General features: G+C 36.8%; 2 protein-coding genes across 3 annotated transcripts; one reads left to right on the forward strand and one right to left on the reverse strand.

Moving 5' to 3' along the window:
- The first annotated feature begins 1,106 nt into the window (after positions 1-1,106).
- On the forward strand, positions 1,107-4,609 carry LOC133315338 (B-box zinc finger protein 22). The gene is made up of 3 exons (XM_061516942.1): positions 1,107-1,503; positions 2,478-2,897; positions 4,124-4,609. Exons 1-3 carry the CDS (start codon positions 1,321-1,323, stop codon positions 4,391-4,393), a joined length of 873 nt encoding a protein of 290 aa, XP_061372926.1. The 5' UTR covers positions 1,107-1,320; the 3' UTR covers positions 4,394-4,609.
- Positions 4,610-8,308: 3,699 nt separating this feature from the next.
- LOC133315343 (protein VTE6, chloroplastic) lies at positions 8,309-21,951 on the reverse strand. 2 transcript variants are annotated; one of them, XM_061516951.1, is made up of 5 exons: positions 21,502-21,951; positions 20,611-20,864; positions 19,956-20,079; positions 9,328-9,432; positions 8,309-8,965 (listed from the first exon to the last, which is right to left on the reverse strand). In XM_061516951.1, exons 1-5 carry the CDS (start codon positions 21,907-21,909, stop codon positions 8,873-8,875), a joined length of 984 nt encoding a protein of 327 aa, XP_061372935.1. In that variant the 5' UTR covers positions 21,910-21,951; the 3' UTR covers positions 8,309-8,872. The 2 variants fall into 2 exon arrangements, with proteins under 2 accessions (XP_061372935.1, XP_061372936.1); XM_061516952.1 differs by lacking the exon at positions 9,328-9,432.
- Positions 21,952-22,276: the final 325 nt, after the last annotated feature.

Raw genomic sequence — 22,276 nt, forward strand, 5'->3', positions numbered from 1 at the left:
ATCAATGGAAGAAAATATCCCACTCTTGCTCCAATTCACTTAACCCAAGATCCAAGTTTTGAACAATTTCCCCCCATCCTTTTGCCTAAAACCTTATGGTGTATCTCATGTCATGCTACAAAATATCCCAGTCATGCCAGAACTCAATTTCGTTTCCCACCTTTTTGCCTAAACCATGGGGCTTCAGTTCACGCTTGGAAATTCTCCAAAACTACATTCCATGGGACAATAGGACATGACCTTAACACTCTGCCTTCTCATTTTGCCTACATGAATGAAAACATTTCCCAAAATAAGCGGATACGTATTCTCAGTCAGTCAGCAAAAAAAATAAAGATAAAAAGCTATATAGATACTGACACGGGACACGTGACACGATACGACACGACATTCCGACACGTTAATTCTAAAAAATGTTAGATTTCGACACGTTACGACACGTTTTGATATTAAATAATAGTATATATTATATTTAATAATCAATAATTTAACAAAAAATTGTATCTAACCTTATAATATTCATAAATTTTGCAAAGAAACATAAGATATCCCAAATATTTATATTAAACTCAATAAAATAGTAATCGTAATCCAACGAATTTAATAGTTAGAACTAAAAACTCAACGCAACTTAACCTTTGAACTTTTTTTTGAATTTCTATAACGCCTGTTGGAGTGTCGGGGGGTGTCGGAGTGTCTGAGAGTGTCGGGAAGTGTCGAACACGACATGTAAGAATTTTTGAAGTGTCGGTGCTTCGTAGATAAAAAGTTCTAAGCAAAAAAAGAGAAAAATCAAAAACTAAGGTTTATTATCCAAATCTTCTCAGCCAAAAATATCAAAACAACAGGAACTTCACAATAGTGCTGTGCTGCAAAGCAAAGCGTGCAACTTAAAACACAAAAAATAATAAAAATAAATAAATAAATAAAATCCTAGATTTTTGTTCTTTATAAGATTTTGATTTCTTACAGGACCGAAGACAGCAAAGGTGGTCTCCTCTGCCACGACACTACGCATTTGCTGCCACGTGTACATGTAGCTTCGTGGCTTAAAAAATATCCTCTATTTTCTTCCTCTCTTCCACCCCACACTTCTTAAACCCTGTTCCTCTGCTAGTTGGCCTCAAAACCCTTCATATTTTGATCATTTTCTCTCTCAATTTCATGTGGGGTTATCTGAATCTCTCTGAATTTGATTATTTTCTGTATATTAGAGGATAAAGGTTGAGACTTCGTGGGGGTTAGAGATATTTATTGAGAGAAAGGAAGGAACTTTGGTGTGGGAGAAGGGAAATTAGAATTGGGTTTGAGATAATAAGGATGAAGATTCAGTGCAACGTGTGTGAAGCTGCAGAGGCCAAGGTTCTATGCTGTGCTGATGAGGCGGCGCTGTGTTGGGAATGTGATGAGAAGGTTCATGCAGCGAACAAGCTCGCCAGCAAGCACCAGAGAGTTCCTCTTTCTATCTCTTCCTCTCATATGCCCAAATGTGATATTTGTCAGGTATTTTGTATGTTTCTTTTGTGATTTTTAATGTTTTGGTTTGGTGGGGTAGTGCAGAAGAGAGATTTTCTGTTGATATTTGACTGCTATTGTTTGGAATCAATTAGCTCTGCTAAATCCATGGAAAAGAGAACATTGGGTGTGATCAAATGACAGTATTAGACATTGAAATATTTTTATCAACGTTCTTGTTTTGGATTGTAACAAGTTTTGTTGCTGATTTTGCATTCTGTGTCTGTGGTAGGAAACTTTTGATTACAAATGGTATCCCATTATATTCGTTGGAAAACATTCATAACGGATATAACTTTAGTCTTAGTGAAAGATGTAATCTCAAAAATGAGTTTCCTTTTCAATTGATAGTTTAAATTTTGAAGATTTACTATAAATTCTGTCTTTATTGTTATAGAAAGAGTATTCGTTTTATTTGTTTATTTACATTTTTGGATTTCAATAATAAGATCATCTTCATCTTGTAACTTCCCGTGTTATTTTATTGGGAGAATTTTGTCGGACCAAATTTGGTCTTAACAAATTTGATAAATCTCAAGGATTAATTTCTGGGAGAGAATTCCCAAATGAATGATTATTGAAAGGAGGACAAAACAAAGTCTCCTATTGTTACTAATTAGCCTTGTGTCAAGTTAGCAAGTGGAAAGTGCATGAGATATTCATTAATTACTTTTTTGGTTCCCCTAAATTCTAAAGCGAATTATTTCCCTTGGATATGGTGGCCATGCGTAGTTATATTAGTCAAGAAAACCTGTTGCTTCTCCTCACAGGAAGTAAGAAAGCTTTAGCTTTTTCATGAGGTCTGGGTTATCTTTATGTTACTGAAACCATTTTCGACTTTTTTGTTGAGTCAGCACGTTCTTAATTTGTCATTTGTGCTGGCTCAGTTCAAATGAGTTAGAAGCGTTTGTTTGCCTTTTGGATCAGCTTGTGATGATGGTAGAGTCTGCTACTCCTTACAGGAAGCATTTGGCTATTTCTTCTGTCTGGAGGATCGGGCTTTGCTCTGCAGAAAATGTGATTTGGCAATACACACTGCAAATGCTTATGTCTCTGGTCATCAAAGGTTTCTTCTCACTGGTGTAAGAGTAGGTCTTGAAGCCACTGAGCCTGGTGCTTCTTCAACTTCTCTGAAGTCAGATTCTGGGGAGAAAATTTCGGATACAAAGTCGTCTTCTGTCTCTAGAAAGGTTTCTACAATGCCCCAGTCATCAGATTACAATGAAGTGTTACCCATTGGAGGAGCTGGCGAGTTTCCTCCAGCTAAGGTATCTTATGGTGGTGGTTCTACAGCTGGAAACATCTCACAGTGGCAGATTGATGAATTTCTTGGCCTAAATGATTTCAGTCAGGATTATAATTACATGGAAGGATCATCAAGGGTATGTTCATAGTTGTTGCAATATACCCTCATAATATTTTCCCATCCAGATCGCGGTTGCAATGTAGCCTTGTATTTTGTAGAGTTTCTAACTTTTAATGCTTTATTTTATGATTGAGGTTAGTATTCAGATCCAGAATTCAGATTCATCTTTTGTCATGGATTAATATCCTTATTATAGTACATCTGCATTCTCTCTCTTTCTCTCTCTCTCTCTCACACACACACACAAAAAGTGCATGTACAAACACACACTTTGGCATGTGCATATGCATACACACTGGCACAACAGTGTACATGGCTCAGGTACATGGATCTGCAGAAGGTGCCTATGTTCATTGCTGCTGAAGGGCTTAACCCATCACCTATTATAATTGAATGATAGTATGACAAGAGCAGCATAAGTTAGGAAGGTGAAGGGACTGTGACAGGGATGATCATGTCTTCTGAGGGTGAATGCTCTGTTAACATGTTGCTCACGTAGCTAAACAACTGGCTAATACAGGTTTCAGTAATTATGTTGCAAATTTGTGGTCAGAAGAGGTGTTTTATTGGGTGCATCTTGAGTAGTGGAATTTGACAGTTTGTGATGAGCAGGGGTTTTGTGATTGGTTGATTCAAGTGCTTGTGTTTTTGTTTCTTTCTTTCCCTTATTTGTAAACCCATTTTAACAGTGGAAAGCATGCCCTTTTGAGAAGTGCAATATTCAGTTGGTTATCACTTAAAACATAAACTTTCTTTTCTGAACTGAATATTGCATGCTGTAAAAATTAATAAATCAACATCTTTAAGGTGATGATGAGCTATTGCTGCACCACTGTGGAATGGCTCTCTTCAATGGTGATCCATGATCAAGAAACAGTAGTCCTATTGTATTTGAGTGCTTAAAAACATGATATTATTTGGATGATGATATGGGAAGGTATTGCCCTAATAATTTACCAATAGACATATATGAAGGGCAGATGTTTTTCAACATTCAATTTACTATGACTTTTTTCCTTGTGACTATAATCTTATTCAATTGATTATTCTCAAATTTTTTTGAGTATTCTTAGGCAGATTACACTAGGTATACATTTTATCTGCATCTATATTTTTGCCTATCCATGCTTATTTATTCAAGTAAGTTTTGACATTGTAAAACAAATGTTCATCAATTATCTATGGTTGTGTGATTCTGTGATCTTCTTTTTCACCCCTTCTTTTCCTGATGAGTTTGTGCAGGCTGACAGTGATAAGCTTGGGGATTCTGATTCTCCTGTTTTAAGATCCAGTGAAGAGGAAATGGATGATGATGGCTACTTGGGACGTGTTCCGGATTCATCCTGGACAGTTCCTCAGATTCCTTCCCCTCCTACAGCTTCAGGGTTATACTGGCCCAAAGACCCTCAACATTTACCTGATAGTGCTCTCTTTGTTCCTGACATACACTTTTCTAGCATGCAACAATCTCAGAATAGTAGTGTGTTTTCAAGACGGAGGAGGCATTTTTGATTTGTTTCCTCTGATTTATAACTTGGAGATAATACTTTTTTATTTGTTATCTGGTAATGATGCTAAGTGCTCCCCTCTTACAGAGAAGTTTAAAAGGCTTTTCAGTTAAGTTTGGTCTTGTAGCATTCTCACTTACCGTTCTAGAATTCAATGTAGATGCATCTATTTGGTTATCATAGAGATCTTGTTCAATATTGGATTGGTTTTGCTCCTTCACAATGCATGTCATTTTGAATTCTATGATAATTTGTTTCTTAGAAATGTGATTCTCACCTATGAGAGGGGTATGTTAGAAAGGATGGAGTTTCCTTTGAATGGTATTATTGAGTAAAAGTCAAGATTCAAGAATGATAATATAACTGGATCATGAAAAAACTTATGGCATCATATTGTTTGTCATAATTCATAAAAGAGTTTTATTTTCTGATTTACTTGGAGATAAGTATCTCTTATCATAGATACATAATGTGGTAAGATTCATCACCCATTAAAAAAAAAAAGTGGTGGTATAATTTTTTATGTGAGAAGAACACAAAATAGTTATTATATAAAATGAGAGAATGATTTTCTATTAATAAATCATAGAAACAAGTTACAAGTTTTTTTTATAGAAAGTTACAAAATCTTTAAAAAAACGAAATCAATATAATATTGTGTTTTTAAAAGGGAATTTTTTTAATAAAGTTATTAAAAAAAAGTAATATTATATTATCTTTTAAAAAGGGAGTATGAAAGTTGATTCCCAAAGATCTGTTCTTAAAAGTTAATATTTATAAATCTGGAGTTTACTATGATAATAATGTGCAAGTAAGCGAAAAAGTTAAAGGGTAATACTAACAATATCTTGGGTACATGAAGTGACCTTCCAACGCTAACTATAAAGTATTTTGTCTTTATCATTGGTTTGGTTTCACAAATACTTCTGGTTAGGCTAGATGTTAGGACCCATCATTTGTGGAAAGTGTTACGCAAATGATTGCAAACATGAATGATAACGCTAACTATCATCTTTCTCTTTCTTTTGATTGCTGATTACACCTTGCTAGTGCATGGAAAAAAAAAAGAAAAAAAAGAAAAATAAAAGTGAAACTACATTGAACTATGTTACGATGGACATACTTGATAACCATGACCAAGTGGAATGATATCTCTCCTTTTTTTCAATATTCTACTATTTTATTTTTACTTCTATTTGGTATGTTCCTTTTAAAGGTTTGGAAAAAAAAATAAAATCTACATCAGTCCAAGAAATAATGAATCTCAGTCTACAGGACCTACAAGAAGGATATTCCTTACGATAAAAGTTTCAGCAGCCATTAATAAGATATTGTTACTTCACCTAAAAAATCTCCTTCAAGATTGGTATATCTGACCTAGTTGTTGATCCCGGATACCCTACATGTCCAAAGTATTTGTATTTCATAAAAGGGTTTGATATTTCAATAATATTTATCATTTTATAGGAAATAAAATTATTTCCTACGTACGTATAAAAATATGTGGAGTCCATGTGGGATAATATAAAAAGAAGAGAAGAGAGAAAATAAATATAAATTTCACATATTTTATATATATGGATTTGGTGTTTGTCAATTTAAATGACATAAGTTATGTCATTTTAAGAGAGAGATAGACAGAGAAAAACGAAAATCATGAGAGAGAGAAAGTGAGTGGTTTTTTTTAATTTAAAATTCAAATTTTCTGTGTCTGTATCTCTCTTAAAATGACATAACTTTCTGTCATTTAAAATGACAAACACTTTTCCCATATGAAAAAAATGTTTGTCATTTTAAGAGAGATAGATATAAAAAAAAAAATTTATTTAAAATTTAAATTAAAAAAAAAACACTCACTTTCTCTCTCCTATGATTTTTATTTTTTTGCCTATCTCTCTCCTAAAATGACATAAATTATTTTAAAATGACAAACACTAAACTATATATATATATATATATATATATATAAGATAATTTTATAGGGAAGGATATTGTGACAACCAAGTTGTGTTACTACTAAGTGACTACCAATCAATCTCACCGTTAGATCGATTATGTTGATTCAACGGTTATATTTATTTTCATCTTTGTATGGTCATGATTCTCCATATTTAAAGTGAAAGCATTAAATATCGGAAATCATAACCATACAAAAGTGAAAATAAATATAAAGTATTAAATTTGGGGAATCATGACCATACAAAGATGGAAATAAATATAACCGTTGGATCAATATAATCGATCTATCGATAAGATTGATTGGTAGTGACTTGATAGTAATCATTCTCCTAATTTTATATCCTATGACATGCGAGAAATTAAACCTTTCATTAATAATTTAATTTCATTGAACAAAAAAAATCCTCAACAGTATGAGTCATCTGAAATCTTATATAATAAACTTTTTTTTCCCCAAATATTTTCTTGTGTATATATTAAGTGAATGAGAATGGAACACCAAGACCGACACTGTGCTAGGCAGCTGTAGTCAGATTCTGCGTTACTCCATGCATGTGTGGGGCTAAAAATTGATTGAAGCTGTCATGCATGACAAATCTTATTGATATGATTTTTCAACAAATGGACCAGGATTCTAGATATGGCTGACTAGGCAAGGATTCATATCCAAATTCAATATATAAGATTCTTCACCAAAGACAGAGCCAATGATGACGGACCTTAACTTAATGCGACCAAAGTATCTATAATCCATTGTGTGAAAATTGTAATTTCCTTCACAAAATAGAGCTTAGAAATCCATCGCCAAATTTTATTCAAAAGATCTTTGCTTAAGAACGGTTAATTTATGCACCGATACAACTTTTATGATTTTTTGTTTTGTTTTGTTTTGCGGTGAGTACAAGTGTACGACTTTTTATGATTGCTGGGGAAGGAATATATCTACTATATAAATGATTATCATTATAGAAGAATATATCTACTATGAAATAATAAATTAATGCAAAATTGTTCTAAAAAATAATGAAATTAACACAAGTTTTTATTTCTTTTAAAAAAACTGTAGAGGGTAATATAAAGTGACGTAGAAATAACAATAAATTAGTTCATTGTTGATTAGATGAAAATTACTCCAGTATCTAGGATATTTCTTTGTTGCTAAAGAAAATGGAAATGTCTTCATTAGGTGTGTTTACAGATTAAATTGGATAATTATTTATGCCAAAAGTCATCCAATCAAATATGATCAGTTTTCTTATTTTCTTATCTAAATGGTGTGGATCAATTTACACCAAAATAAAAAGTTTTTCACTTTATCTTAGTAAATAAACTACTTGTATTTAACGGCGGTAATTTTTAAAGATTAATAATTAATTAATTAATTTAACTAAATAAATTACAATTGTTAGCTGCATATAAATCAAATATTTAGATTGGATATAAGACTTGTTATAGAATTTAATATTTTTACTTAATGCTGCCTAATATTTTTGTCTTTTTTTTTTTTTTACAATAGAATCTACTTACTTTTACATGAGTGTAACAGAAAAAATATCTCTATAGCAAAAGCAATTTTTTTTCAATATATATTCAATTTTAATTTTTTTAATTTTTATTGAATTGAATTAATTTATGAAGCCAGGATGATGCTATCTAATATCAGCCATTAGGCCTTAGCCTTAGTGCTTGATAATAACTAAAAAGTGAATGTTTCTCTTCTCCTAATTTAATTTGAATCCCATGCATGCTTAAAAAACACAATGACTATCAAATTGCTATTGATAGCAAATGATTTCAATATTTATTTTTCCCCCAACATGCATATTCAATATATCAAGAATATATAATCCATATCTTAAATCGCCAGTGTTTGTAGCGGAGATCTAAATGAGGTGAAGTTGGTAACTCAGCATTGCAATAGTCTTTCTTACACAGAAGAATGCAATTTGATGCAAGTATACTAGAAGCAATTCTTCAACTATTCTCTTAAAGGTCTAACATTTTAGATGCTCTTCAGTGAGTGCATACATTTAAAAGAAATATATGTATCAAGGCATAGAACAAAAACAAACCAACCATCTCACCCTCCCAACTGCTAGAAATACAAGAGAAATAAAAACAGAATGACACAGATACTCAGGAGAAACTGTTCTATTTCTTGACAATAAGCTGGATCAAGAAAAGGAAATTTACATCTACAAGAGACTCAAATCATGGTTACAGGCTATTGAGTTCTGTTACTTCGATTGCCACTGATATTAATCTTTCTAACAACCGACATGCTTGATTATGACCAGAAAGAGAAGGGCTTCTATCCACAATAAACTTTCAGACCAATCTCATGTTAGGAAAGACTGCTTCATCCAGGAGTATAAATATCTGAAAGTCAGTTTTCAATGGCAAATAAATGAATAATTTTATGAACACTCCTCCAATGCTCAATGCCGGTGTTTTAGATGAGCACTTTAGCAAGATGGCCCACAGCATTGTGATGATTGAACTCCTAGAAAATCTTGCAGCAAATTTAGAGATGCCAGCTCTGGAGTGCTTGTTGCATTAAGACTGCTATGATACTTCCCAATGATATGTTGATGATATTGACTGCATCATTATTAAGCTGCAGAAAAGGATAAAGTAATCATACATAACCAGCTGAAAAGTACATACTTGATGTCCTTGACAAAAATGTAATCCAGCTAATTTTTCATTTTCAGCATGTAGCAGAAAGGAAAAGATCCATCCAAAAGTATGGTTCGCATATTATAAATCTTTTGAATTTGCCACATATCACAAATTATATAGAAATTGGACTGACATTTGATTTTATAAGCAAATTGGCATTTTAGTACTTGATCCTTGAATCCTGTCTTAGATAAAACTTGAATACATTAAGCACAAGTACACAACTTTAATAGGCAAGATCAGACAAATTTATGACATATTTTGGATTACAAAATATAACTGCTTTCGTGAACCTACCCATTTAAATCCTTCCTTCTCTTGAAGTGCAGCACCAATTATGCTCTCACCAAGATTAGCAAACTGGGAAGCTAGTACACATATAATCGCTTCATGTGAACTAACCTGTTTAACATAAAAATGAAGAAATAAATCACTAATATATCTTAAGTTCTTGAACTCTTAAGCACCTGACCATAAAGCAGTAAGTATAAGTGTAGGGATACTTCTTCACTGACTTCAGAGTTGAGGGCTGATGGGCCATGGGCCTAAAAGTAGGGAATTAGTTAGTTTGTTATGGAAATTATTCTAGAATATTCCTAAAGCATAGGATAAAAGGTAGGTAGTATGGTAGTGTGGGTATGCATGTATTCAGAATATTTGGAGTGGGGTTTTGAGAAAGGATCTCTTGGGATCTCTTTGGCCTAGTATATTGGCTTGAGAGTGAGTGAAGTCTTTTGGTGTTTCTTTTCTGCATTTTATCTTGAATTAGAGTTTGTAATCTCTTGATTTAGTAAATACTTAGTTATAATTTTCTGGGTTTCATCAATTTGGTATTAGAGCACTACAATCCTGGGAGTGCTCTTTGATCCACAGATCTGGGAAAAAAAAATGATGAAATACAGATTCACAATTGTTCCAAAATTCTTTGGAGAAGGAGGAGATCACGAAGCTTGGGGATGGCTGATTGATTTGGAAAAATATTTCCAGATTGAAGGAATCAATGAAGATAAAAAATACAGGGAAGCTGTGAGAGGGCTCAGAGGGAGTGCGCTCAACTGGTATCAAGGTTGGAAATGGTTCAATCTTACCGCAAGCTGGAGGAAATTTGAGAAGGCGTTCGTAGAGAAATATTTACCTGAAATTTTATTGGTAGATGATCGAGCAATTGATGGTGATAAAGTAGCAAAAGAACAAATCAAAGAAGGGAAAGACAAAGAAGCAGTAACGGTTGTTGCTAAAAAAAGAGAGATCGAAGTAGAGACCAGAAGAAGCAAATGAAGACACAACAGCATCAGCCAACAAAGAAGAAATAGAAAAAGAAAATGAAAAAAAAAATGCAGCAGTTACAGAAGAAGAAATAGACAGAGATGAAAAAGGAAGAACAGAGGTTGAAAACCAAATCGTTGAAATCGAAGAAGTGAAAGAAGACGAAAATGAAGAAGAAAAAGGAAACCAAGAAGAAGCAGGCAAAGGAAACAATAGTGAAGAAGCAGAGAACAAAAAAAAAAGAAGGATCACAGAAAGAAGCAAAAGAAGAAGCAGTTGCAGAAAAGGAAGAAAGAGAAGATGAGGAAGAAAAAAACAGAAAAGACGCTGAAGAGGAAGAAAGAAATGAAGAGGGAGGAGCTATGCAAAGAGGGTTAGTGGAGAACGACAAAAGCATTGATAGGCATGCGAGGTTCAGACGGTGGACGGAGGCAGAAATGGCGGATCGACGGTGGTGCAACCCATTTGCCAAAACGAAGGGCAACAACATACAAAAAACCATAGATCGTGGGGCTGTAACCCAGCCTTCACGCGGAGGTGCTGTAAAAGTGATGGACGGCGACGAGTGGCAGGGACCAGGGTTCCGGCGACTTGCACTGGAGGAGAAGGCAGCAAAGCAAAACGAGGGTTTGGGTAGATTTTTGGTGGAGGAGAGTCATCACGCACGTGCAACCAATTTTTACAGCAAGGCCCCAAATAGTTTTAAAATGCAAGCCAATAGATGGGGAATAATTGGGCTGGGCTGGTTAGGAAGTGCTGGGCAATATGGAGTTAACAAAAATGGTCCAAGAAGTATTAATGTGACAGGAGCGCAGAACTGGAATTTCATTGGCAGGTCCAATTTGGGAATCCTGAAATTAGAAATTTGGCATCATTCATTGGCAGTATATGTTGCAAAAGTGCTGAAATTGACCATGGGGTCAAAAAACTTCAAACAATGGGATCCGGGTGGAAGTTTGTTCACATCACCTATTTCCTCTCTTCACCTTGAGGACAAGGTGAATTTTAAAGGGGGAGTATTGATGGGCCATGGGCCTAAAAGTAGGGAATTAGTTAGTTTGTTATGGACATTATTCTAGAATATTCCTAAAGTATAGGATAAAAGGTAGGTAGTATGGTAGTGTGGGTATGCATGTATTCAGAATATTTGGAGTGGGGTTTTGGGAAAGGATCTCTTGGGATCTCTTTGGCCTAGATATATTGGCTTGAGAGTGAGTGAGGTCTTTTGGTGTTTCTTTCCTCCATTTTATCTTGAATTATGCTCTCACCAAGATTAGCAAACTGGGAAGCTAGTACACATATAATCACTTCATGTGAACTAACCTGTTTAACAATAAAAATGAAGAAATAAATCACTAATATATCTTAAGTTCTTGAACTCTTAAGCAACTGACCATAAAGCAGTAAGTATAAGTGTAGGGATACTTCTTCACTGACTTCAGAGTTGAAGGCATTTAAGTTGAAGAGGAAGGAAAAGAAGTTCTGGAAGGGTGCCATCCTTTGATTGGTTTTATTATCCAAAAATAACTAAATGTATAGGGATACTTCATTGACTTTTCAGCATTTATGGGATCGACCATTCTTAATCTTCACATGGATTGGAAAAATAGAAGTCAAGCTGTGTTCCCTAACTTGTAGGACCCATGCACCATGATGTTTAGTTGAATAACTTGCATTAAATTTCACTTTTCACCTCAAAGTTACAGTTCTGACTCCACAACACAGTAAGACATTCACATTGTTCTATGACGTTTGAAACAAATTATATTCTATCTCTTTTCCAAAAAAAAAATTATATTCTATCCTTCACAAAACCAAAACATGGAAATATAGTATCATTGGCCTCATTTGTTTTCTTTCCATCACTTTACATAATATCAAACCCCTTTGATTCTCTTCTCTAGGAAACCAAACATAGCATTATTGTATACAAAACCCACTAATATTTTCCAATTTCATAGGCATATATACAATAGTCAATAGTCAATTGTTGCTGAAGAATCAGCTTGACTATGCTGTATGCTATGTTAGTCAATAAACCCCTACTCATGAGTTCAAAGAACTGAAACATGTAATGTGTAAAATATTCCAAGAACGTAGATTGGCAATGTAAAGCTAAATTTCTAGAAAAGGGGCACCTCAGCTCTTCTGCTTGGTTGCAAGATATATTGTTTCTATTGTTGTCTACATAAAATCGTGGAGCATGACTCAACTGATAAATACTCTGAAGAGTTTACCCAAGACAAATAATATTTCAAAAAACTCTCAGTGTATCCAAATAGAATTCAGTACCATATGCATAATAAATATTCAACATTCCAACTTCATAATAAAGCAAACCACAATAACAAAGTATGAAAGTACAGGTAAAAATTGCTTCATAAAACGAACATTTTATGTTTTTATGAAATTTTCCCTAGCATTTAAGGCACAAGCCACTCTGTTTTTGGCCAAAAATCATGCAAACTAGCACATTCTCAAACTCGCTCATGGGACTTATGAGTGTATGCAAGTTTACCCAATTCTACTTAGACACGAGTTTGAATGTAATTCAACTTGATTTCCCAACCTGGAAACATAAACTCGTATGAGCCTATGAGTTGACTTATGAGTTTGACAAACATGATTGTTCATAGAACATCCTAGGAGTTGACTTATGAGTTTGACAAACATGATTGTTTCATAGAACATCGCTGAAGGCACAAATTTTTTTTCTTGTGTCTATATCATGTCATTCCTGCATTTATTATAAGATGCTTATAGAAACTGTACATTCCAGTCATGTCATTTGAAAATGTCTGCATACAAAATTTTGGCATTCAGCGTGCAGGAAACAGATCTGTACATGCTACCACCACCACCCATTTCAAATAAATAAAAGAAACAGCATTGACACAAGATTCCCAATCAATTATGTTTTGCTATCATTTAAGTCAGGGTTGTGAACTTGAGATATGGTTCAACCAGAAAAAATATTTATAGACCTTCTCAATACATAAAGTTAAAGCTTGAGTCAAGTAGTTTGAGTTGAAGTATATACTAGTAATATATCTGGGCTAAAAGTCCAGCCAATGGATATGCTTGAAGTATGGTGAGAGGCTGAAAAAGGTCTATAGTAGAAGGAGAGGAAAAATGGGGCAAGCTGGGCCTAATGTAGAGAGTCCAGTTGGGCTTAATGTAGAGAGTCCAGCAAAGGACATGCAAGCTGCAAATGTGGGGTCTGAGTAAGTTAGTCCAAAGTTGAAGGCAAATGTGGGGTCTGAGTAAGTTAGTCCAAAGTTGAAGGCTGCAAGGATTGGGCCTGTCGAGGTGAATCCAGGAGTTAATGTAGAGAATCAAATAGCTGATACAAAGAGAAACATAGGGATGACTAATCAGAATCCAATAGTGGATACAAGGAAGAATGCAACGTTGGTTATAACGAATTGAGATGTAGACACGAGGAGTTTGTTAGAGGAGAGAGAAGGTACAGCTGCGTAAGGGAAATATAAGCCAAGTAATGGGTAGGAGAAGATAGGAATGAAGAATATTATTCAATTCACCACTGAATTGTGTGGTATCAAAGCTTCAGATCCTTGGAGCATTGAATGGTTCATGAATTGATTCAAAACACCCTTTCCTGGAGATCATCTGTCAATCCTAACGAGAATGGAAGGAAGAGTTGAATCGTTGGAACAGAGAACGACAAATATGGAAGGAAGAATGGATGAGATGACAGAATCCATGAGATAATTAAGGGAAACTGTGTTAGTCTACTTAGATCGAGTGGACCAACGCGAGAACAACTCAGGGAACAACAATCGTAACCGTGGCGACGAAAGCGAAACAGAGGAGGACATAATGGAGGAGTCGTGAGAGATGAAGATCGTCTTAGACGTTTGGAGGTTCCTTATTTTATAGGGGAAGACACTTATGGCTGGGTCTATCGTGCAGAGAGATATTTCCAGATTAATCAAATTGTTCCGGAAGAACAGATTAAGGCAGCTTCGATTTGCATGCAAGGCAAGGCGTTGAACTGGTTCCAATGGCGGGAATCTCGAAATCCTGCTATTGATTGGGGACAACTCAGAACAGCGATTCTCCAGAGGTTTCACACATCCTCATCTGGGAATCCGTTCGAAACATTGATGTGTTTACGACAGGTGGGAACGGTGGCAGAGTATCGTGAGAACTTCGAGATGTTAGCAGTACCCTTGAGGGACGCTAATGAAGAAGTAACGAGGGCTGCATTTCTCAATGGGTTGAGAGAAGAAATTCGAGCTGAAATCAGGTTGCATCGCATAGAGAATATGGAGGAAATGATGTCTCTAGCGCAGAGAATTGAAGAAAAGGAGCTGGTCGTTGGGAGGAAGATGAAGGGTTGGGGTCGTAGTAGCTTCACTGGAAATGGGCCTGGTTTGGGTCAGCATTCAAGAGCTGCACTGCCAACTTGGTCCAGTAATTCGAATGGCGAAACACATAGGGGAGGAGCTGGATCTTGCAATGGGCCTAACACAAGAGGGCCTCTAATCAGCCTAACAGAACTAATACGATGCAGACGAGAACTAACGAAAGTCCAGCCAACTTAGGGCACCCATTCGAAAATGGGGAGAGCCATGGATCCACATCAGGGACCGTCGCGGCGAACGACAGTGCTGCTGACCGGCGGAGCGCGAACTACTGACGATTGACGACGGAGGAAATGGCTGACCGTCGACGACGCAACCTGTGCTTCCATTACGATGCTCCTTTTTCAGCGGATCAAGTCTGCAGTAATCCCCAACTCAACGAGATGCTATTAGGAGTAAGTGGCGAGGGAGAAATGGTAGCGGAGGAAATAGGCAACGCAGTGACAGAAGAAGAAGAACAACCCATGCAATTAAGTGTGCACAGCATAGTGGGAGTGACCTCAAATCGATCTTTCAAGGTGTGGGGCGAGATTCAAGGGCATCGAATTGTGGTGCTGGTGGATACCGGGGCTACTCACAATTTCCTGCATGATCAAGTGGCTAAAGACTTGAGACTCTCTGTCGACAACAAACAGAGCCACATAGTCGAAGTGGGGGACGGAAATCGCGTCCATAGTGCTGGGGTATGTCGACAACTCTTAATTACTTTTCCTGGTTTGGTAGTTGTGCAGGACTTTTATTTATTTCCTCTGACAGGAATGGATGTTGTTCTGGGGTTTGAATGATTGGAGGGATTAGGAGAGATAAGGGCTGATTTCCGTGAGCTGAGCCTTAAGGTACCCACAGAAGAAGGAATGGTGGAGTTTAGGGAGACCCTAAACTGACACGGAGCCTGATGTCCTACAAGAAGATGGGAAAAACTTGGCGCAAAGGGGCAGAAATGTACTTCATTGAACTGGGGTTGATAACTACACAAGCAGGGAAACCTGAGTCTATTACAGGAGAGGTGGAAAAGATTCTTCGAAGCTTTGAGGATGTATTTAAAACACCCACTGAGCTTCCTCCTCCTAGAAATTGTGATCACCGTATACCGTTGAAAGAGGGAGCCGACATACCCAATATCAGGCCCTATTGTTATCCACATTATCATAAGACAGAGATTGAGAAATTTATCGGAGATATGTTGCTGTTTGGAATGATTCGACCTAGTAGTAGTCCATTTTCGAGTCCCTTGATTATGGTGAAAAACAAAGATGGAAGCTGGAGGTTCTGTATGGATTATAGAGCACTGAATCGGGTCACCATTACAGATAAGTTTCCCATGCCAATTATGGCATAATGGCCAGACCTCTCACTCAACTGCTGAAGAAAGATAATTTTAAATGGGATGATCAGGCTGAGGAGGCTATTGTGAAGTTAAAGCACGCTATGATGAAGCTGCCCACGTTGGTTCTACCAGATTTTGAGAAACAATTTGTCATTGAAACGAATGCTTCTGGTTTGGGAATGGGTGCGGTGTTAATGCAAGACTCCTTGCCCATTGCATTCTTAACTCAAGCTTTTTCAGACAAGGCACGCAGCTTATCAGTGTATGAAAGGGAACTCAAAGCAATTGTCCTAGCAGTGCACAAACGACGCCGTTATCTCATGGGCCATAAATTTCTCATTCGCGTGGATCAGAAAAGTTTGAATTTTTAACGGAGCAAAGGCTGATGGCGGAAGGCCAACAAAGGTTGGCAACCAAGTTACTTGGCTTTGATTTTGAAATACATTATCGGCCAGGGGTGGAGAATCGAGCAGCAAACGCTTTATCACGTGTGATGGAATTCAAAGGGGTCACATTATTGTCCAGCCCAGACTTACTATCGTTGACTAATGACAGCAATCAAGATGCAGAAATTCAAAAGGTTATGATGGAAGTGTTACAAGATGCCCAATCCCGTCTGGATTATATAGTCAACAGAGGTTGTTTATGGTTCAAAGGACGACTGGTTATTCCTAATCAGTCTCCACGAACCCAATTATTGCTTCAATAGTTTCACACATCACAGTGGGGTGGCCATTCCGGTGAATTACGTACCTTCAAGAGGATTTCGTCTATTTTTTATAAGAAGGGCATGAGGCGTGATGTGGCATCTTTAGTACAAGCTTGCACTACCTGTCAACAACAAAAGTATTGTCAACTTTCTCTTGCAGAGTTGCTTCAACCACTTGGTATTCCAAACAAGGTGTGGGAGGAGGTTACAATGGACTTTATTGGTGGATTACCTAAATCCCATATGGATACAATCTTCGTGTTGGTAGATCGCCTTTCGAAGTATGCCCATTTTATTTCGTTAGTACATCCACTCACTGCTCAACAAGTAGCTGCTGTCTTTATCCGTGAAGTGGTACGTTTACATGGTTTTCCCATTTCCATCGTATCAGACCGTGATAGGATATTTATTAGCAGTTTCTGAGAGAAACTTTTTCATCTTGCCGGTACTAAATTGACGTTTAGTTCGGCCTATCACCCTCAAACCGATGGCCAAACGGAGGTAGTGAATCGAACAGTTGAGAGTTATCTTCACTGTTTTGCGGGGCATCATCCTAAGTGTTGGATAAAATGGATTTCATGGGCTGAGTTTTGGTTCAATACTTCTTACAATCGCTCTACTCAAATGACACCATTCAAAGCCTTATATGGTAGGGATCCCCCCGTTTTGATTCAGTTTGACACTGGTAGTACAAAGTTGGAAGTTGTAGATCAATTGTTGAGTAATAGAGATGCTGTTCTAGACGAGTTGAAACACAATCTTTGTCAGGCTCAAGCTCAGATGAAGTTATCAGCGGATAAAAAACGAAGAGAGGTGGAATACGCACTGGGGGACAAGGTATATTTGAAGATTCATCCTTACAAACTTAAATCACTGGCTAGGCGTCTTAATCAAAAGCTTAGCCCAAGGTTTTAAGGACCTTTTGAGATTATTAAGAGAGTAGGAGCAGTTGCTTATGAATTATCATTGCCTTTGTACGCAAAAATTCATCTAGTTTTTCATGTATCCCAGTTGAAACGTGTCGTGGACCTTGTTGTTCAGATTCTGGACCTCCCTCAGTGCTTATCCGACACCTTAGAGTTGCAGGTCCAACCTGCAGATGTGGTGGACAGCCGTAGATTATTGGGGGGACAAGTTGAGATATTGGTTCATTGGGCTGGTTTACCAGACTGTATTCAAGGCACAATTTCCTCACTTTCACCTTGAGAACAAGGTGAATGTTAAGGAGGCAGGAATTGGTGAGGGGCTGAAAAAGGTCTATAGTAGAAGGAGAGGAAAAATGGGGCAAACTAGGCCTAATGTAGAGGGTCGTTGGGCTTAATGTAGAGAGTCCAGCAAAGGACATGCAAGTTGCAAATGTGGGGTCTGAGCAAGTTAGTCCAAAGTTGCAGGATGCAAGGATTGGGCCTGTCCAGGCGAATCCATGAGTAATGTAGAGAATCAAATAGCAGATACAAGGAAGAATGCAACGTTGGTTATAACAAATTGAGATGTAAGAACGAGGAGTTTGTTAGAGGAGATAGAAGGTACAACTGCGTAAGGGGAATATAAGCCAAGTAATGGGTAGGAGACGATAGGAATGAAGAATATTATTCAATACAGTGGTGAATTGTGGGAGGAAGGGTACTGTGGAGTCCCTTAGTTATTTTCCATTCAGCTTTTGATTTTCCTTCAAGTTTATGTTAGCCATTGTTTAGTGTCTCTAGCTAGTTATAGGAATTGTTTCCTTACTATCATTGTCTGTAAATTGTTTATGGTTTTATTATCAATCAAATTGAGGTTTCATCAAAGTATCTTGATCACGACTCAGAGTATTACACATAAAATTTTAATCTAATTGATAAAAGAATAATTTAACATGAATGTAAACGATTATTATAAGCACATAAAAAAAAAATCACTCATTAAACTTCGACTAGTGAGGGTGGGGTGAGGGCAACCTTTGCACGCAGCCTTACCCTTGCATAATTGCAAAAAGACTGTTTTTGGAATTTGAACCCGTGACCTTTCAGTCACAAAAGAATAGTTTTTCCACCACTCTAGGCTCCTTCCCTATTATGAGCACATATAAGTAAAAAGAATGACTAAAGGATAAATTAAAATAGAAAAATTAGGAAACTCCATATACTATTGTGAAGTATTTAACAAAAGAGATCATGTATTTGCACACATAACTGGCTCTTATCTTTTTCTCTTATTAGTGAAATGCTAAACTAATTCTGAAGTAAGGATACAACATTTCCAAAATGTCCTTTCAACTAATGAGTGAACACAGTACAAGCACAAACACCCTCCCATAAAAATGCACAACCATCCCCAAAAACCCTCACTCCACCACTATTAGCCCAGTAAAAGTTAGCGCTTAATGTCACACAAAACCCTAACTCTGCCGCAACTGGTCTGGAAAATGTCTGCACTTAAACTTATCCAAAACCTACTCGGTCACAAGTGGCCCAGTAAAAGTTAGCACTTAATCTTATACCTAAAGAGTATTCTCCATAATCAAATTACTAACAGGTTAGAGATCTCCAACACAGCTGCCCAAATACCAATAACAATTATATTGTGGATACAACAGCCAAAGATCCTTGAGAGGAGTAGACAATAAGTCCACTGTCTATCTTGAAGCAAATCATAAGAGAACAACTCAAATTTTGAAGCACTAGCAATTACTCTCCTTGGACATTCTTAACAGAAACACAACATAGAAAATAATAGCAAAGCTAAGGAACATACTTGCCAAAAATGTGCAGCCATTACTCACTGCAATTGTGACTGAAACCAATCCAACCCCATCTCCAATGTCATAGTTTTCATTTCAGTATCAAAATTCAAAATCATTCCGGCCTTTCTAGGAAATAAACAACTACCTCATATCTAGATCACAAACGAACTACTTTCTTGCCATTTGAATCACCAAGCACAGATCATTTAATCAACTTCTCTATTAAATTTCTGGAGATGAACTTAATGTTTTATCCCTATTTTAAACGCCGTTTGGGGGAACGGGTGACAATGATGTCTAAACTGAAATAGAATGACTATAATTACAAGCCTTGAAGCACATTGTTAGATCCCAATACCAATAATTTATTGTAGAATTGTAGCGGAACACTAGCATCAATGAATTCTCGCAGTAAAAGATAAGGCACACAACCTTCTTTCCCCCCTCCCCTTTTCTTCCCACACATCCTTATCACATAGACATGTGCAGAGTCAGAAATTAGTGAAGTACCTCACCCATGAGACATCCAACAAAGGCAAGAACTATGGATGCTAAAATTCCAGCCAAGGTTCCTTCAACACTAACTGCCCCTTCTGTGCCTCTTGGAACTACCTTAAATGTTGTAACTAGGTACCTGGACATTGTGCACGAGGAACTTTAGCACTGGAAAGTCGCAAGAAAACATAAGCTAAAAGAAACATTCTCTATTTTTGGAAGAAAATAAATCTTAAATCACTAGGGATATCATAATTCACAATTAATCAGTAACTACTAGAATCAATTGACACCAAAATTATTAGTGCCAATCATGTAAAATGTAGGTCTAGCAAATATATTACACAAGGTTATGCAAGGAATTAACAAGCCAACACATATTGCTCACTTAGTTCAGGCACTACTACAGATAGAGGGGAATCCATTAGTCGCCAGATGGAAATTCTATTAACAAGAATAACAGAACAGCCTAAAAATTTTCTGCACCTGTACAGAATTAAGATTTCTTCAAGGGCTTACATCAGTTCATTGCACAGAACTTATATTACGGGGAAAGGGGGTCTCACAAAAAGCTAACAAGTTAGAAACGATGAAAATTATTCATAAACAGATATTGATAACAACAGAACACAGCCAAGGACCAAAGTCCACACCATAGTTCACTACTCACGTTGTTTTTCCATATGCCTTCCCTATCTCACTTGAGACAGTGTCACTCAACTTGGTACAGAAACTGGCAACAAACCCAAGTCTCCAAAGCTGAGAAAATGCCTCTCCCCCAACTCCAAAAATCGCGAGGAAAGCACAAACGCAACCAGCAGCACTGGATCCAATAACACTACCAGGACCCCTTCTTCCTCTTCTTTTCTCTGCAACCCCCTGGGCCACTTTCTGTGCCATTTTGACCTTCGTTGCAGCCGTACCCTAACAAACCCCATACAAATCAACTCCAAAGAACGCAATGCCCCAATCCCAGAAGCAAAAACAAGGAAAATTCTCACACCCATTTTTAGAACTGCATAGAACTCCTTAAATAACTACTTGTTCTCTCAAAATTTTATCACTTGCAAAGAACACAAGTTATCAACCCCAAAAACAATATCAAGAAAAATCTCCACACCCATTTCCAAAATTGTACAGAATTCCATGAAAAAACCAATTTTGCTCTCAAAATTAATCACTTCCAAATAACCTAAACAGAAAAAAAAAAAAAAAAAAATCCTGCTTACACTGACGAAATAGGTAAAATTTGTAACTTTTCAAAGAACGCAAAGGTTCAATCCCAGAAACAAAAAAGAAACGAAAATCCCCCATGACCATTTTCACAATTTCACAGAACTCCATCAATAACAAATTTTGTTTTCAAAACTCATCACTTTCAGAGAACAACAAACAGTCTGAACCCCAGAAACAAAAACACTTAAAATCTCAACACCCATTTCCCAAATTCCACAGAAGTCCAAGAAAAAACTAATTTTTCCCTCAAAAACACATCACTTTCAAAATAAAGCCAAGTAGCTAACTATAACAGAAAGAAACAAAGAAAGGATTTTGAGCTCACAATGATAAAATAGGTGGCAACGAGGAGGAACCCAGAAGGGCCAAAAGCACGCCAAGTAAGTGTTCCGAGCAGAAAAGCTGCAGCGATGCCGGAGAGGGACAAGCCAGTGACGAGAATGGGAGAACCCAGAAGGAAGATCAAGAGGTTGCTTAGAAGAGATGATTGCCACGTGGCAGGAGACGATTGGAAGAGAGCCATGGCTCCTCCAACAGCATCTTGGACGCTGGTGACACGCGAAACCTGCATGTTCTGGAGCCTGTTATGGTGATCAGATCGAAGAAGAAGGCGAGGGTTGATGATTGAGATTGCGGGTTTTGGAAAGAGAGAAGATGGTGTGAGTGTGCGTTGAAAGGGAAAAGGGGAAGAAGGGAATGTGATGGTGTGAAGAGTTGAATAGGAATAAGCCATCAATTTGAAATTGCGAGTGAATGTGAATGAAATGAGAGAGATATAGAGAGAGAGAGGACTTGGGAAAACACTGTTGAGTGTTGCTGTCTCTTGAATGCATACCGTTGTAGTTACGTTATGTCTTTATTACAATCCTCTAATAATAATAATAATAAATTTATATTTATAATTTTTTTTGTATACCAACATTTATAAATTATATTATGGGTGTGCTTGACAACCTTTCTCGAATAAGTTCTTTTTAAATTTCTGTTCCCAACAAAAATGGATAGGAAACTCGTTTGGTAAAATTAGTTTATTTTTTTGTTCCCGAGATGAACCGCTTTAATTTTTGTGCTGGGAACAGAAAAAAGAATAATTTTTTTTC

Source organism: Gastrolobium bilobum, unplaced genomic scaffold (assembly GCF_033153095.1).
Source record: "Gastrolobium bilobum isolate Gb01-03AN ecotype WA unplaced genomic scaffold, APGP_CSIRO_Gbil_v1 utg36545, whole genome shotgun sequence".
Lineage (NCBI taxonomy): Eukaryota > Viridiplantae > Streptophyta > Magnoliopsida > Fabales > Fabaceae > Gastrolobium > Gastrolobium bilobum.

Bases quoted from the DNA above. Each gene is read 5' to 3' on its own strand.
- LOC133315338 (XM_061516942.1), top strand. From the start codon at position 1,321: ATGAAGATTCAGTGCAACGTGTGTGAAGCTGCAGAGGCCAAGGTTCTA. The intron at 1,504-2,477 runs GTATTTTGTATG...TACTCCTTACAG, and splicing joins CCAAATGTGATATTTGTCAG to GAAGCATTTGGCTATTTCTT. The intron at 2,898-4,123 runs GTATGTTCATAG...GAGTTTGTGCAG, and splicing joins ACATGGAAGGATCATCAAGG to GCTGACAGTGATAAGCTTGG.
- LOC133315343 (XM_061516951.1), bottom strand. From the start codon at position 21,909: ATGGCTTATTCCTATTCAACTCTTCACACCATCACATTCCCTTCTTCC. The intron at 20,865-21,501 runs GTGAGCTCAAAA...GGGGTTTGTTAG, and splicing joins TTGCCACCTATTTTATCATT to GGTACGGCTGCAACGAAGGT. The intron at 8,966-9,327 runs GTAGGTTCACGA...CCTTTTCTGCAG, and splicing joins AGAAGGAAGGATTTAAATGG to CTTAATAATGATGCAGTCAA.